Below are 16,286 nucleotides of genomic sequence, written 5' to 3'. Positions count from 1 at the left end.
ATATATATATATATATATATATATATATATATATATAGTGTGTTACATTATCTTTATGCTTTTCACATTATTAAAATTTTTAAAATAATTAATTTATTAAATAAAGATAATATTTAAATATATAATTTCTTTAATACATTAAAAAGATGTAAAAAAATTTTAATATTTAAAATAGAAAAATAATCTTATGATTTAATTAATTTTAATTTATTCCATGTCGTTGGTCAATATATTTTATTATATTGTTATATTATATATGATTTTTATTATGTAAAAATAAAAATAAAAAAAATATAATAATTAATAAAAATAAAAAATAAAATAATTAATAATAAATTTAAAATATTATTATTTTCAAAATTTATAAAATAAAATTATTTCCCTGGTTTTCATCTTATTCCTCTCGCCATCTCGCGCTTTCAGAGCCTCGGCTCTCTCTGGACTTTCTGCGGACTGCAGCCCGCTATTCAGTCTCACAGTCTCTCGATTCGCTCACTACTCTCATCGCCACGCTTTCATAGGGTTCTGATAGTTTTAAATTCGCAGGTTCTCTACCGTTGCGAACCCTTTTTTAGGCCAATGCTTGATAATTCAAAACAAGTTCATCCAACCCTAGATTGCATGGCGAGTATCAGCGGAAGCACTTCATCTCCTCCCAAAGGCACCAGTGAAAAACCGGTGGTTGTTAGGGTTAAGCGCAAGTCCAACCAGTCTCGACTCGACGCCTTATGTGAGTTAAAGGGCTTTTCTATGCTCTTTCTTCTCTTTTCTTCTTTAAACTAGTTTCTGGTTACTAATCTTCACTGGTGGAAAATTGTTTTGGGTTTTAGGGCTGGAAATTAATGAGAGGCCATTAAAGCGCCCGCTGTTGGATTTTGAGCAGTTGACCATTGGTGGTGAATCAGATCATGGAAGAGGTATGAAGTGCTGAACCATAGTTTGATTTTTCGTTTCCACTATTTCACGCATAATTCTCCCTTCGTGAAAATTGAAACTAGGGCTTGCAATTTTATGTTAGTTGTTGAATTGGTTATGGAAGACTGTCAATAAAGTAAATTTTCTTAAGGTTTTTTATCATAATTTGGCATTAGTACAAATATTTAAGAAGTTTTGACTTGTAATTCTACCACTATCGTCTAAGTTTTGGATTTGCGAAATACTTTAATGCTCTAAACATTGATTTTGAGTTGGGAAGTGATAGCTAGAGTTTGGGTTAAGGATTGAGTTTGAGACTTCAATTTAGTTCCCCAAGTGTTAGAAATCAGTTATACTTTTTAAGGCATTTTGTTCAAATTTCTGGGTCAATTTTGATCACTGCCATTCATCTGTTTTCTTTCTCTCTATGTATGCTGATGCATTGTCCTTCATCTGCTGCAGTGAAGGAATTGAAGACTAAGAAAGTTTTTGTACAACATGTTGAGACGGTTAACAGCAAGGAAGCCACTATTGATATATTACAATCATTTGTGGTATGTATGTGGCTTTTTATGTTGCCTTTGTCTATCAACTGGTACATGTTAGTTATGTGCTCCTGAATTCTATGTTAAAATAAGCTGCTTATATTCAAGGGTTTAATTTTTCCCTCAAAGAAGTTCCATTCCCCTTGCAACATATTTAATTTTATTCCATTGTACTTTTCTCGATTGAGTTATTCTTTTCTTTTACAGCCTAGTTCTGCTGATGCTGTTCAAGACATTCCAAAAAATAAAGAACGAAAACAGAATATCTTCAGAAAGAATAATGTAAAATTTCTTGTTTTCTATCTTAAATAACTCAACCTAAACTGCCACTTACAGTGGTGGAGGCTTTCTGCTAGTCACTGTATCTAACACTTGGTATTTCCAATGTAATGCCAACAGAAACAAGAGCAGCTTTTGTCCAAGGCCAGACAAAATCAAGAGGTATGCATAGTGAAAATTTGATTTACTTGAAACATACTATTTCATATTCATATACATTATATTAGAATGACAACGTATTTAGCTGTCAGAATCTGTGTATTAATATGAAGCCATGCCAACTAATGAATGTCATTTAGTTTCCACCATAACAAGAATACATATATTTAGAGATTGGTATTTTTCTAGTTCTTGATGTAGTCATAGGTGAATCTGTGATTTGGCACATAATGGCTCAGTATTATTAAAGGCGATAAAAGGCGCCAGTTGAGGCGCTGGGCAAGGCGAGGTGCTGGGCGAGGCACCTTGCCTGGCTGAGGTGAGGCAACTTGAAGGAGGCCCGTGCCCGAGATTGCTGAGGAGAGGGGCGCTGGGCAACCAAGGCGTCGCCTGATTGAAGAAAGTCCATTTTCCCTTTTTCTATCTTTTTTAAACAGCATAAAAATACAAAAAAAAAGAACCCTAAACTCACGCCACCAGCAGACTTGCAGAACGGCACCAGACCAGGTATTTTTCCTTTCTCTCTCTTTCTCTCTCTCTGCCCTCTTCACCTTCTTTCCTTTCTCTCTCCTCTGTTCTTCTTCTGTATTCTTCTCCCCTCTCACCTGTCGTTTTCCTCTCACCAACAGACTTGGAGAACGTCATTTTTTCTCCTCTCCTACTTATTTTCCCTTTTTTTCTTTTTATTTTTTTTTCTTATCTTTTCTATGCTTCCTTCTCTTACAAACAGTTACGCCATTTTTATCAAGCAGTAGCACTTTTTTTTTTGTTAATTTGTTGTTTCATATTGTCTATTATATGGGCACTGTGATATGCATTTTGTTATTGTCAATTGTTATATGATTTTTATTAAATGGATATTGTAAATCTCATTTAGAATGGTTAATTAATTTAATTTTAAAATGTTTTAGGTCCCATTAATGGGAAGTTTGATATGCTTCTCTTGGTTTAGGATAAATAGGTGTTGTGCATTTGCAAATGGTAATTTAATGTGCTTTTTTACTTATTAAAAGAGTTAAATGAATGAATTTTTATGTTAGAAGTATATATATATATATATAAGGCAATTCAGGTTACAGCGCCTTGCTTCAAAAAGGCCCTCGCCTCGCCTCGCCTCTCGCCTCTCGCCTCTCGCCTCTCGCCTCTCGCCTCTCGCCTAAGGCCATGGGATACCTTATGGCTTGAGTGTCACCTTTCGCTTTAATAACACTGTAATGGCTATGAGCTGCATGTTGCTTTCTGAGATTATCCTAGTATAGGAACCATAAGCTATTGTGATGCATGCTGACATATTGAACCCTCGCACTATTGTTTTGAGCAGATGAAAAAAGCTATTCTTTTTTTCATTGTTGTGTATTTAGGATACTTGATATGTTCAATACTTGATTATGTCCTTCGGGAATTTTAGTAGTTGTAATCTGATATTATGAACTTGTGATTGACTCTCTCATTTGTTAAGTTTATATCCTTTTACATAGCACATGGTTTTTTATCTTCATAGTTCCGGTGGCATAATTGTTCTGGGGAAAAGTGCAATCCATGTAGCTGTCTCAAAGTTGTTAAGATTAAGGTTATGGTAGTAAAGTGTGTTAAGGTTTGGTTTGTAATTTATTGCGTAACTTCCTAGTTTTTGTGTGGATGGCAAACATAATTTATCACAGAGCATGAAGGTTAGTTGACATCAACGATATGAGCTAAATCATTTTTATGAGCAAAAGAGTTTTTGATGAGGTGAGCCAAGCTATTTTAGCTCCAGTTTAGGCTTGGCTTCTATAGAAGTTTGACCAGATCATCTCTGAGATAGAATGTAGCTTTCCATCCCATTTTGAGAGTTGGGACTGAATGATCCTCAAAGTCAGGCACTAGAGGAATGTTGGTTGGTTGGATATAGATAAATTCCATAATTTTTTAAGGAATTCAATCATAAATCTGTAGGTAAAATATATGATATGCACAAAAATTCACTTGAAATTTTACATTTTTAATTTATGGAATTTATTCTAGTGGAGCCAAATTCTATCAGATTTGGTACTGTTTGCAAATAAATTCTAAATTAGTAAGACTACCATACAAGTTTGTAGAATTTGTAGATGAATAGTGCACTTAATAAGTAACCAAACATTAATGATTGATTTGCAAATAAAATGAACTCCATATTTATTTGTTCCAAATAAGCAAATTTTTTAGGCATGACTTTTGACATTGTTCAGTGATGTTTGGGATTTTGCAGTAATTTTATTTTGTTTTATTTTTCAATTTCTCTCCATGATTTTCACGAACGGGCATTTTTTTTTTATGTTGATTCCATGGATTGAGAGCGATGAATTCTGTCTTGGATTCTTGGCTTTCTTTTATTTATAGGTTAGAGCTATTCATACAACTCAACTCAACTCAACTAAGCTTTTATCCCAAAAATTTGGGGTCGGCTATATGGATTCGCTTTTTCCACTCTGAACGATTTTGGGTTAAATCCTCAGAAATGTGTAATATATAGCATAGCATAAGATAATTGTAATATATAGGAAAAATATGAGGTCATTATACTATCACAATCAGGCTTTCTTTGAGATTGTCTTTGAGATGAAAGGCAAATATCAATTTAGTTTTGGATCTTATTATTTTTTTGAAAGCAAGTCTAACAACCTAGTACTTTAGTTTGAGTTTTGATTTTATCTCAAAATTATGACTGGAGTGGATGGATATCTATTTTGTGATTCCTGGCATGCTTAAAGTTTTGTCTGTTACTCCTTTTCCATGCAATTTTGCTTCACCTGTTTCCCTCTTAATGTTAGATATTGGCTCAAAATGCTCGTTTTGAACAAATATGGAGGAGCCGAAGGGGAAACAAAGAGACTTCACATGATAAGGAACTCCATGACATGTGCCATTTTTATGACATTGTTCGTATTGATGTTGAGGAAAGATCCAATGAGATGCAAGAGCAGGAGTAAGTTTTTCCATTATTGTATTTTGTCTCTTATATGTTCAAAATTTGTAGGAAATAGTTGAATCTCTGGGATTCTATTTCAGAGTTTTGTCTTTGGAGGATCAGAGGATTCTTAGAAGCTACCTACCTCTACTTAGAGAGTTTATTCCAAGTGCTGCAGCGCAGATTGAAACTGATGTACGAGATTACATGTCCAAGCAAGGTTGTGCCTCTCCCTTGATTATGTTGAGGAGTATTATTACTTAAAACCATGGCAATTGGCTTTCGGTAATTATATGAGTTTTGGTTTCTGTAGTTTTGTGTATCATACAACTCAACTCAACTAAGCCTTTATCCCAAAAATTTGGGATCGGCTATATGGATTCGCTTTCTCCATTCTAAACGATTTTTGGTTGAATCCTCATAAATGTATAATGCTTCTAGGTCATGTTGTACTACTCTCCTCCAAGTTAATTTAGGGCTATCCCTTTTTTTCTTTCTATCCTCAAGTAGATGGGGGATGTGAGGAGGATGTTAGTCATAGGATTAAAGCCGGATGGTTGCAGTGGAGACGTGCCATGAAAGTTTTATGTGATCGTAAGATTCCCAATAAATTGAAAGAAAATTTTACCGTACAGCCTATGTTATATGGTAGTGAGTGTTAATTTAGGTCTACCCCTTTTTTTTCTTTCTATCCTCTAACCTAATGTGCTCTACTTGTCTAACTGGAGCCTCAGTATGTCTACGCTTCACATGACCAAACTACTTCAATCTCCCTTCTCTCAACTTATCCTCAATTGGCCCCACTCCTACCTTTTCTCTAATACTATCATTACGGACTTTATCTAGTTTAGTATGACCACTCATCCACTTTAACATTCTCATATCTGTGACTCTTATCTTAGACGCATACGACTCCTTTAGTGCCCAACGGTAATTGTATGAGTTTTGGTTTCTGTAGTTTTGTTTATCATATACAAGACATTTCCTGTCTTATCATGTATAGGCATTTTTGGGTTGGAGTCGGGGAATGTGAAATGTGATGCCTTGTCAGACATGCTGTTGGCCTTTGTAATACCTCCACCAATCAATTAACAATTATTTAGCCCTGTCTATGGTACTAGCTGTGGAATGTAATTGTTCATGTTGATAAGCATTGCTTGACGGGGTCTTGTTTCTTGTATGTCAGCTGCTGATGATTATGTATATGACTATTATACCATAAGGGATGACATGGATATTGGTGATGAAGATTCTTTGAGCCCTTTTCCGCTGTAAGTCACATTTCTTGTATTTGTTTGGTTTGAATTGTTATTTTTTTTGTCATTTTCATAATTGGAAGTGATATCATTTGGTTCAGGGTACAGGTGGAGGATGAAGATTTCTATGATGGGTTAGATGATGAGTCAGAATATGAGAGTGATGATTCAAATGGTATCAATTCTTTTACTACTTCAGCCCTTAAGTTCACAATGATCTTTGTTTTATGTGTTTTTTTTCTTTTGTTTGATGTTTCTTAGCTGAGGCTCATCCACGGAATGATTATCCTGATGAAATATCCGAAGAGGAAGATGAAGTTGATGGGGAGAGTGAAGCATCAGCTGATGAAATAGAAGAAGACAATGATGATGCTAGCAGTAGATCTTCAGAATTCGAGGAATTGATGCAAGGCTTGTCTGAAGATGCAGGCCAATATGAAGATGGAATTTATGATGACGATGACACTTTTGATTATGAGGATGATGATAACTTTGATTATGATGATGATGATGATGATGATGGCGATGCTTGGAGATGAAAATAGTGGTGAAACAATTTTGCAGACTTACATTTCTTATTGCCTCTCGGTAGCTTGTAAACATCCCTTGAGACTTCTGTTGTCATCTTGAATTTCTAGTGTGAACTTGACGGATTCCTACTTGCATCTACTGTGAAGATTTTTGTCAGTCATTCTAGTCCTTTTCTATTAATGATAGAAGAATTTTACACCAGCGTTTTTTGGGTAACCATTAATGCAAATCGCTTTGGAAGATTACAATTGATGTGTAATTATCCTTGTTTTTGGTGTTTTCACGAACATATATTATACGTGAGAGTAACATTGTTCTTCCTCCTCTCTCCAGTGCTTTTTGCTCCAAAATAGAGAGCATATTTCCCTTGCAAATATATTGTTAACATATTGCATTTCTAGTGAGCGTGTATTTCAAACTCAAAAATGAACCGAATCAAAACTCAACCCAAAACCCACCCTAGCCCAGACTAGAAGCAAACCAGAATGGTTGGGAACTAAAACCCAGTGGTTCGGTTAAGGCCTAGTCAGTTACGACTAGAAATTGTAATTTTGAAGCAGAACAGGACTGAGTTCTTTCTTGAAGATAAAATTATTCATTCTAGGGCATTGAATTTAGCTTTATATTATTTAAAAAAACAACCTAAATAATCTAATACCAATACCAATGAATTTTGAGTTCTTTTTGTTGCTATAAGGCCAGTATTTCAACTCTAAGCACTCATGCATGAAGTTGAGTTCATCGTAGTAACTCTGAGGTTAAGGAGCTCAAATCCGTAGTCAAGAGGTTATGAGTTTGAAGCTGATGTGGATCATCAAAGCAGATGTGTTTAGCCAAATCTCAAGGCCTACAATAATTCACCCTATCTAAGCCTCCAGTCCTGTTGATAGTAGCTTTCGGTGCATAAAACATCAACAAACATCTTACTGTCATGTTGAATCAAGTCATCAAAACTATGGTCCATCTCAGATGTTATTCTTTATTACCCTTTATGTTCAAGAATGAATTTAGTGCTAAATATATTAGTAAGCATCAATGTAGGAAGCAGGAAATCACCATGGTATGCTATTTCACAATTTGTACATTCGTGTGGGGAATGGGTATGGTATGGCACTTCACAATTTGTACATTCGTGTGGGGAATGGGTTTAGCTGTCTGTGCCTTATACACATGAATCAACAAGAGACTCGGACATCTGCCTGCGCTTTCTGGATCTTGGTGTGCATCCCTATCAGACTTCAGACGGTAACATATTAGTTGAACATAATCTGATTCAGACCCTGAGACTCCGTGAATTCCACATCACTGCAAACTGTAATTTTTGATCTTGAACAAATTATTTCAGCATTCTTTAGGGTGAAACCATGAACAATCGGCAATGGGAAACCTTGTGCGAGGTGTACATTTGCATATGGCAAGAAAACAGTTTGGATAAGAGTCCATATCACTGGCTGCAGTAGAGGAAGGATATTGAACATTTTACTAAACATTATTACTTATAAACCTATTTCGCAGGAAAGGAAGGAGGTAAAAAAGAATTGCATTGTGACTCAACGTACCTGAATAAGATACAACCGAAGATTACCAATATGGCTCCATTTCAATGACATTGAAAAGTCCTTTAATTTCAAGCTGCCCCCAAGTGTATTCCCTGAGATCTTAACTGAACCTGAGCCATAAATATCCTGTGTAAACACATATCAATAGAACAAATTAACCATTGAAAGAAATTTAAAATAAATTAACAAAAGAGAACCAAGTTCTGAAGTGAAACAAAAGCAACACACCTGACTTCTTATCTTAATATATGAGTCTAAGCTAAAACTAACTGGAACTAATTTTTTTAGTATATGGACTAAGAAAACAAGCTGCAGTTGCATGCTGACAATTTTATCAACCAGTCGTTCCAAAATTATTTTTGATCATTATATATGATCAACTATTTAATACAAAAGAAAAATTAAGGAATTGATATTTGCAATTCTGATTATGTGTATTAATGCTAGTTGTTACCCAAATCCTACTAATATGTACTGTGATTGACTACTTAATACAATAAAAATGTTTTTCAAGGACAGAGAAGTTGGGGGGAAATGGACAATCTTTGAAGCTAATAACAATCCATATAAAATTTTGGGCGAAGATGAGAAATAGACCAAGGATGACAGAATAATGTGGATAACAAACATTTCTAGTAGTTTCTGAAAACATAGCCCTTAATTGAATAGAGTGGAGGAAATAGTGAATCCTAACTAGATAAGGTTTGAGCCTGGGATAAGTATCCATGGCAAATAAATATCATCCCCATGCCCACAACATCATAATCATGATTATCATCACAGGCCCGATTAATATTCTGCCAACCCTAAACACCATACCTGACAGAGTGCGGATATTAGGAATATCATAATCATATAGATGAATCATGATATTGGAGGAAAAACAATCATTACAACACAAATTATAAAGTAGGTAAGAATGCTTTTATATTTGCTTCAACAAACTTACCAGTGAAATGCATGCAACTGGTATTACAAGGTCTGCTTCCAAAACATCAATTATTAATTCCGCATAAACAGTTGCATCAATATCATTTTCTAAAATCTTTACAATTGGAGGAGAAGATAAAGACAGATTTAAATTCATGTCATCATTCGGATATTTCCTGTACAATTGAGGAATAATAAATCTCCATCCAGCAGTGTTCAAAAGATACTGATCTGGTATTTTATCCACAATCCATTGCATGAATTTTGCCTGATAAGAAAACAAACTGTTCTTCAACACAAAAGGAATCATATTCAAAAGAGCATATATTTGAAAGAAAATTTTAACTTCTGCAATTATAAGAAAGTCAAATAACATGCCCTTCAATCTACCACCAATTCTCCCAGATACTGAGACAAGTTGGGACCTTACTCCTTGGAGCTATAAAGTCAAAATGCCAATTGATTGGATGTGGTACATATGAAAGTATGGTCTAGTACAACCTGATGGGGTAGGTTTAAGCAATTGAACTACCTTTTCAGATCCAATGATTTATTGCTAAAATGCATTCAAATAACCCCTACGGCAAATAAAAACCAACTAGGTGTCCCCAGTGCACAGGACTTCCTACTTTGTTGGGGGTCCAGAGAGGGATGTCCGTTGCATGAAGCCATCCCCTTGGGTTACATACAGGCTGATTCCACCACCCAAATCCAAGGCCTTCTAATCACAGAGGTGCAACCTTAATGCTAGGATAACTTCAATAGTTCAAATTTATTTGAAAAAGGGAAAAAGAGGGGTAATAGCAAGGTTTGCCCTAGAGTAAAACTAACAAGCGGCCAAAGTAGAGAACATCTGACTGAGAATCGAATTGGTCACCGTCAATATGTATTTGACTCAAGAGAAATAACATAAAAGTTTCAGAAACTGCAGTTGAAATTATTGTATTCCAAACTTACATCATAATATAAGGCTGATGCAGAATTAAAAACTGCTTCATCTAGTGAAATTCCAAGCATTTTAGATGAATCTTTACAGAAAACTGAAGGTTGTGAACTCTGGTATTTATTTGCCGGGACTAGAATCTTTTTCCTTGATGTGAATAACCCACTGATGTCAAATCCAATGGAAGAATTACTCAATGAAGGATCCTTCACAAAAGTTACATTTAGAGATGCATTATCATCTACTGGAACTTCTTTGGGAAGAGCTTGCAGAAATGAATCAAGCTTTAAAATTCCTTCTCCAAGTTTCTTGGTAATAGCATTTTCCACTGCAGCCCCTATTTGCCCCTCAAATGCATCTATCATGCTGACACATAGCAAGAAAAATTATTAAGCTTCAGAGTCAAGTGCCAATGAGTTCAAGGAGGATTTCTCCCCACCTGTCCCCACTCAGCAAAAATTATGGTGTACTGTCCCACTACTGACTATAAGCAAAAGGCCCACCCAATAGCCAGCAGAATTTGAAGCAACAAGCAGAATGATGGGGATAGCACACTGCTACAACTCAATCAAATGGAGATTCATATAGAGAATTTCATACCCTTGATAAAGCCAAGATGCTCCTCCATCCAATTTGATGGAGATATCTTTAACATAACAACCACAGTCCATGAGGGACAGCTTCAAAGTCCCATTCTGGTTCTCCAAGCCTAACGTAAGCCCCACTTGCATGCCTTCAACCTTACCCAGAAGTAGCATTAATCAATTTCCCTTGGATAAAGGTACATAAAATATGAGCAGAAAAACATACAGATAAACAAAAAAGAATAAAGAAAAGCAAGTTAAGTTACAGCCATGAATTCAAACATGCAAAACATATGCTGCCAAAACCAATCTCATCTAGTACAAGAATAAGAATTATCCTAATTCATATGTGGATTGCATTCACCACCGCAAACAATATTATATCCCACCATAACCCATCACATAAAATCATATTGAATAATTCTCAATGACAAATCCCAGAATGACACTAATTCATATTCTAATTGCGTACGTTTCCTTAATCACCAGTAACACAACGACGCAACTCAAATCTGAGACCAAAAGACATTTCATAAGCAAAACCTAGTTTCATACACCCAAAAAAACAAGAGAGAGAGAGAGAGGTGGACGAGAAATCTACCCATCAACTACACAACAAAGACTTACCACAAGTCCAAGAAGACAAAAACAAGCATAATTATACCTGAACAGAAGCGTTTCCTCTATCAGCAATCTCGACAGGCAGAAGCCAAGTACTATACTGATAATACCAACTCATGCTTAAATTACAAGTGGCACCCGATGCAACAATTGCAACACCAGTATCTCCAGGCTTAACAAAAGAGGACAAGACATCAATTTCATATATGGTGATGTTAGATAGGCGCATATGAACATTACCAAGAAATGGAATTTTAACCGTCTTTTCAATCCTGGGCAAATTGAGAGGAATTATTGAAGAGATTGCTTTGGTTATGAGCAAATTCTTAAGAAAGTCGAGACCCTGTTGGGATATAACGATTGAAATGAAAGCTTCCTGGTCTGGGGATTGGATATCTTGGGTATAGGAGGGGATGAAGAGAGAAGTTATGAGGAGAAATACGAGTGCTGTTGCTGCCATTTTTTGGGCTTCTGACCTGCAACTTTGGAATGTAATTTGTTTTAGAGCATCGACATATATAAAAAGGGAGAGAGAGAGATTCGAAGCAGGAGCTTGACGGTGATTCGGAGCTGCAGACTGCTGCAAGAGGTAACGTGGTTTGGGATGAAAGATTTCTTAGCTAACTTCGCAATTGGATTGGTTTTCTTGCGCTAAGAATCGAATTATAATTCTCACTTCTATCTTTTTTTTTCTTTTTCTATTTTTATATTAAATATTATTATAAACTTCTTTTATTTTATTTTCTTTATTTTTATTTTTTTTTTACTCTTTTAAATTATATAAATAAATTACTTACCTCATTTTAATTTCAATTGCTTTTAAATTATTTAATTATTATTATTATTATTATTATTATTATTATTTAGTGAAAATTTTTCAAAGAATTTTAGTTTATAATAAGTGTAATTTACTATTTTAATTGCCCATTCCTTATTTTTGGCATTTTTATTTATAAAATTTTTCTTTTATTATTAAAAAATATATATATTTTATTAACTTTTACAAGATATATCTTGAAATCTCTAAACCATTTAAGTATTTTGTGAATTTAAATTATTTTGTTATTTTATTTTTTATTGTCATTTTAATTATCCATTTGATTATTAAATTTGTATTAATTATTTTTTATTAAATTAATTTTAAAATGACTATATTTTATGATTAAATGAATTTTACTTCATATACCAACATCGTGTTAATTAAATATAAAACTTTCATCTCTTTACAAGTGTAACAACAAATTATCCATCTATTTTTAATGATATTTCTTTTGTCTTTTTTAGTTTTTTTTTTTTACTATAAATACTATTTTAAAATAATAAAATTTTGGTTTACATTATTATTCTTTTATTATAATATTGTAATTATTATTATGATTTAAAAATATTAACAAATAATATCAATAGAATATATATATATATATATATATATATATATATATATATATATATAGAGAGAGAGAGAGAGAGAGAGAGAGAGAGAGAGAGAGAGAGAGAGATTAGTCTATTTAATGTTATTCTCCTTTCTGGCGGGTAATGGATGTCAAGTTTAATCTGCAGGAAAATAAGAAGAGCACTGGGTGAGTTAGATGACTACTGCTCCGATGCTTAAGTTAGTAATGAGAACTAGATAATAGGTGAATTAATAACTTGGTCCAACACACATACCTAAGGGCCTTTAGGCCTTTGACGTATTCTTCTGTTGGGATTAGGAGTTCTTGTGATTGAGTATTGATAGGAATCTGTTCGATCAGAATCCTTATATAGATAGGATTCTGATCGAGGCGTATATCTCAGGGTCTTTAGCTTTGAAAGTGGTTCGAGTATATTTGGACGAGTAACTTTCTTATCCGAGTGTCTTAGTTCCTTCTAGTCTGTATTACTCTTTACCCGTATACTCAATTACTCATTACTCGGTTTATAACATTATTTTGGTAATAGTAGTATCATTAGTCCCCCTGCGAGTGTTCGAGTCTTTAGGCTTGATTTGTTTCTTATGTGAATTATTTTCTCCTCTTAGGGCTTAGGTGTCATCATGTGAGAGGACGCTTTGAAAAGTTATGAAAGGATCTTGTCACTTGGAGAGTAGTGCATTAATCATGTCAATGCAGCTGTCCAAGTGCCTTAGTTGTCATTTTGAGGGGTTCTGTAATTTAATTTGTTGGCTATATATGGATGAAAATGATAATTTTTTCATTTTCGTATTATTTTGCTATTTTCTTATCTCTTTTCTTCCTGCTCTACTTCTTCGCTGTCGGAGTTCTGGTTTCTTATTGCCACTGACGGAGTTCTGCTTTTACTATTCTAAGGTAAACTTTTGATTCACCTCTTTCGATTCACCTTTTCCGTCTTATGTTTCCATTTAGTCAATGAATGCCGACATTCCTCGTTGGAACAAGAAACTAATGAAACTTCTTTTGACTTATCTATACCCCTACGGGACGCTTTGATGACTGGGGAAGAAAACTCCTAATAACAAATGGGTGAGGAAGTTATGGTTGACCAGGAGCAAAGGCCATTTGTTGGGGGGTTTGCTGGGGCAGTTGTGGATCCTGATCGCTCCGGTTCCTTCTACCCCTCAGTATAACCATAAGGGGAGGCAATCAGTAAAGGGGGCATCTGGTTTGGTATGTTGGCTAGCCAGCTTGTCGGCGATGAGATTGGTGACATCTTGCTGGAGCACCATGTGCCATCATACCTTCTTGCTTATCGACCGAAGGAGCATATACAAGCTAACGACTTCCTTTCTCATGTTAATGCCATAATGATATATGAGGAGTAACTAAAAGCCAGAGTGAGGTTTCTTTTGGATATTTTTTTTTATGGAGGTTTTACAGTTCTTCAATATTTCTATTTCACAGTTGCATCCCAATAGTCAGAGCACATTGGTTGCATTTATTGTGGTTTGCTGAGAGAACTTGGTTGCTACTGCTAAAGCTTTCCATCACTTTCACAAGTTTTTCGCTCGGGAGAATGCTGATTTCTGTCATTTTACTGTGAAAGCGAATTTCACTCTCTTTACTAGTCTTCCATCTTCTCTGAAATAGTGGAAGATGCACTTTTTTATGTTAGCAATAGAGAAGGGATAGAACTAGGAGGGCTTCTTATTGTATTGGATCCCCATGGTTAGAAAGCATGAGGGGAAGAAACCACTGTTAAATCATAATGACCACACCACCATAAAGGAATTAGAGAAGGCATGTAAAAAGGGAAGTATCGAGTTCCTGTGTTGGAGAGCCATTACATTGATTAGTTTGCCCTTGCTGACCGACACACTCGAGAGAGCCTCGAGTAGGGGAGGCTTCTTGCTTGCGTGTGGAAGATACAACTGTTGCTCCTACTGCCATTCGAGAGGAGGGTAAATTCGAAAAAACTTTTTCTTTTCTTCATTTTTTACTTATTAATTTCTTTATGTCTTTTTAGATATGGCTAGTGGTGGCTACAGCTCTCTTTAGGCTATTTTTGCCAAGAAAGGGAGAGTTAGGGGGCGAGGGCGAGTGCTGAACTGCTAAAAAAGAAATCAAAGAAGAAAAAGGGCTCCGACACTCCCATACTGGTTCTGACAGACCCTGTAGTGGTTGAAGAAGTGCCTCCTTCCGTTCCACCTATTGCGGATACTACCATGGGTCCGAGTGGTAGTGGCCTTGACTTAGTTTTATAAAGGCAAGGTTAGGTTACTATGAATTTGGGCCTAGCCAAGCTAACAGGGAAAAAAATGACTTTGCTTAGGGACCGAGCTAGGCTTAACTCAAAAAGCGACCTCATCCTTCAGTCCATGAGCCCAAACCTTGAGGTGGTAACAATCAATCATTTGGTGCTTGTGCGGCTCCAAGGGCTGCATGATAACTATGGCGAGCTTTAAATGAATTATAACGCCATAGAGTTCACTATGGAAAAGAGGGATGATCAGATAAAGCAGTTATAAACTGACCTAGGCGAGGCTCACAAGCAGGTTGACGAGGCTAACTATGAGTTATCTGCTACCAAGGATCATCTTAGGAAGGCAAAAGATTGAATCCAAGAGTTGGAGGTAGGAGTTAAGTCGTCAAATGAAAGGTTGGTAAACTTGTATATAAGTCTCCAATCGACCATTGTCTCTGAGTTATAAAAGCGATTGTAACGACCCAAACCAGGGGCCATTACTGATACTAGGGATTGGGTCAGCTTAAGGTTGTTAGAACCCATAGTAAGCCTAAAACCTGTAAAGCACACATACATTTCTTTATCTCGCCATTTAACACATACTCCAAACCATTACACTTTAGTCTTTTCATGCATATTTAGACATTTATAACATAAATTTGGTTCAGGATTTAAACCTTAACGTACACAACTCTAAAGTGTAATGGTTTAACATGCTTACTCCCATAAAGGGTTAACATAATGTATATATCATCATCATCACAGTCAAAATAGTTACAGGACTCTAATTTTCTTTAATCACCAGCACAATGCTATCCATTCATATTTACATGTCCATTTATCCAAACATTATACATAAGGAAAAAGCTAAAGCTACCCCTGAAGCTCTCTATTCAAGGAACTCTTCTAGTCCTACAACCCTGCATATGCGGGTTAGGAAAAGGGGGTAAGCTTACTCAAACTCAGTGAGTAAACTAATCATCATTAAAATTATATTATTTAATTCATACACATACATTGCATCATTCACATGGGTTTTCACAACACAAACATTTCATGTAGGATGGACTTGTCACCAATAACTCTCCAAAATTTCCTTTAAAACATGACCTATGTCATGCACACTAGGGCAACTTATAGATCTCCCCTGATGGGATAACTTAAAGATCTCTCCATGGGATTTACTTAGGATCCATAACATATGTAATGTTACATCATCATAAACATGGGGGGAGTCAATGGGTCATCCAATATCCATTAATGCACTATTAGCAAATTATATAATTATGCAACATCTTTGTGTTTTAGATGCATACATCCTAAATAAATATGACATGATGCATTAGGATGATCATTAATTACCTGTAAATAGTTTTCATTTTATTAAGGTTAG

At 35.3% G+C, this 16,286-nt stretch overlaps 2 protein-coding genes across 2 annotated transcripts; one reads left to right on the top strand and one right to left on the bottom strand.

Annotated features, from left to right (window-relative positions):
• The first annotated feature begins 380 nt into the window (after positions 1-380).
• On the top strand, positions 381-6,815 carry LOC110664162 (RNA-directed DNA methylation 4). Its single transcript, XM_021823726.2, has 10 exons — positions 381-730; positions 831-917; positions 1,378-1,469; positions 1,668-1,742; positions 1,860-1,901; positions 4,691-4,845; positions 4,929-5,047; positions 6,014-6,098; positions 6,185-6,258; positions 6,345-6,815. Exons 1-10 carry the CDS (start codon positions 580-582, stop codon positions 6,620-6,622), a joined length of 1,158 nt encoding a protein of 385 aa, XP_021679418.2. The 5' UTR covers positions 381-579; the 3' UTR covers positions 6,623-6,815.
• Positions 6,816-7,652: 837 nt separating this feature from the next.
• On the bottom strand, positions 7,653-11,910 carry LOC110664160 (putative BPI/LBP family protein At1g04970). Its single transcript, XM_021823723.2, has 6 exons — positions 11,295-11,910; positions 10,647-10,786; positions 10,061-10,412; positions 9,123-9,371; positions 8,174-8,299; positions 7,653-8,065 (listed from the first exon to the last, which is right to left on the bottom strand). Exons 1-6 carry the CDS (start codon positions 11,709-11,711, stop codon positions 7,868-7,870), a joined length of 1,482 nt encoding a protein of 493 aa, XP_021679415.2. The 5' UTR covers positions 11,712-11,910; the 3' UTR covers positions 7,653-7,867.
• Positions 11,911-16,286: the final 4,376 nt, after the last annotated feature.

Source organism: Hevea brasiliensis, chromosome 7, assembly GCF_030052815.1.
Source record: "Hevea brasiliensis isolate MT/VB/25A 57/8 chromosome 7, ASM3005281v1, whole genome shotgun sequence".
NCBI lineage: Eukaryota > Viridiplantae > Streptophyta > Magnoliopsida > Malpighiales > Euphorbiaceae > Hevea > Hevea brasiliensis.
This window is presented reverse-complemented; position numbering and strand designations above follow the sequence as displayed.

Excerpts from the sequence above, each read along its gene's own strand:
- LOC110664162 (XM_021823726.2), top strand. The coding sequence starts at position 580 with ATGCTTGATAATTCAAAACAAGTTCATCCAACCCTAGATTGCATGGCG. Across the intron at positions 918-1,377 it reads TGAATCAGATCATGGAAGAG|TGAAGGAATTGAAGACTAAG; the intron begins GTATGAAGTGCT and ends CATCTGCTGCAG. Across the intron at positions 6,259-6,344 it reads TGAGAGTGATGATTCAAATG|CTGAGGCTCATCCACGGAAT; the intron begins GTATCAATTCTT and ends GATGTTTCTTAG.
- LOC110664160 (XM_021823723.2), bottom strand. The coding sequence starts at position 11,711 with ATGGCAGCAACAGCACTCGTATTTCTCCTCATAACTTCTCTCTTCATC. Across the intron at positions 10,413-10,646 it reads GCATCTTGGCTTTATCAAGG|CATGATAGATGCATTTGAGG; the intron begins GTATGAAATTCT and ends GCTATGTGTCAG. Across the intron at positions 8,300-9,122 it reads CAGTTGCATGCATTTCACTG|GATATTTATGGCTCAGGTTC; the intron begins GTAAGTTTGTTG and ends GTGTTTACACAG.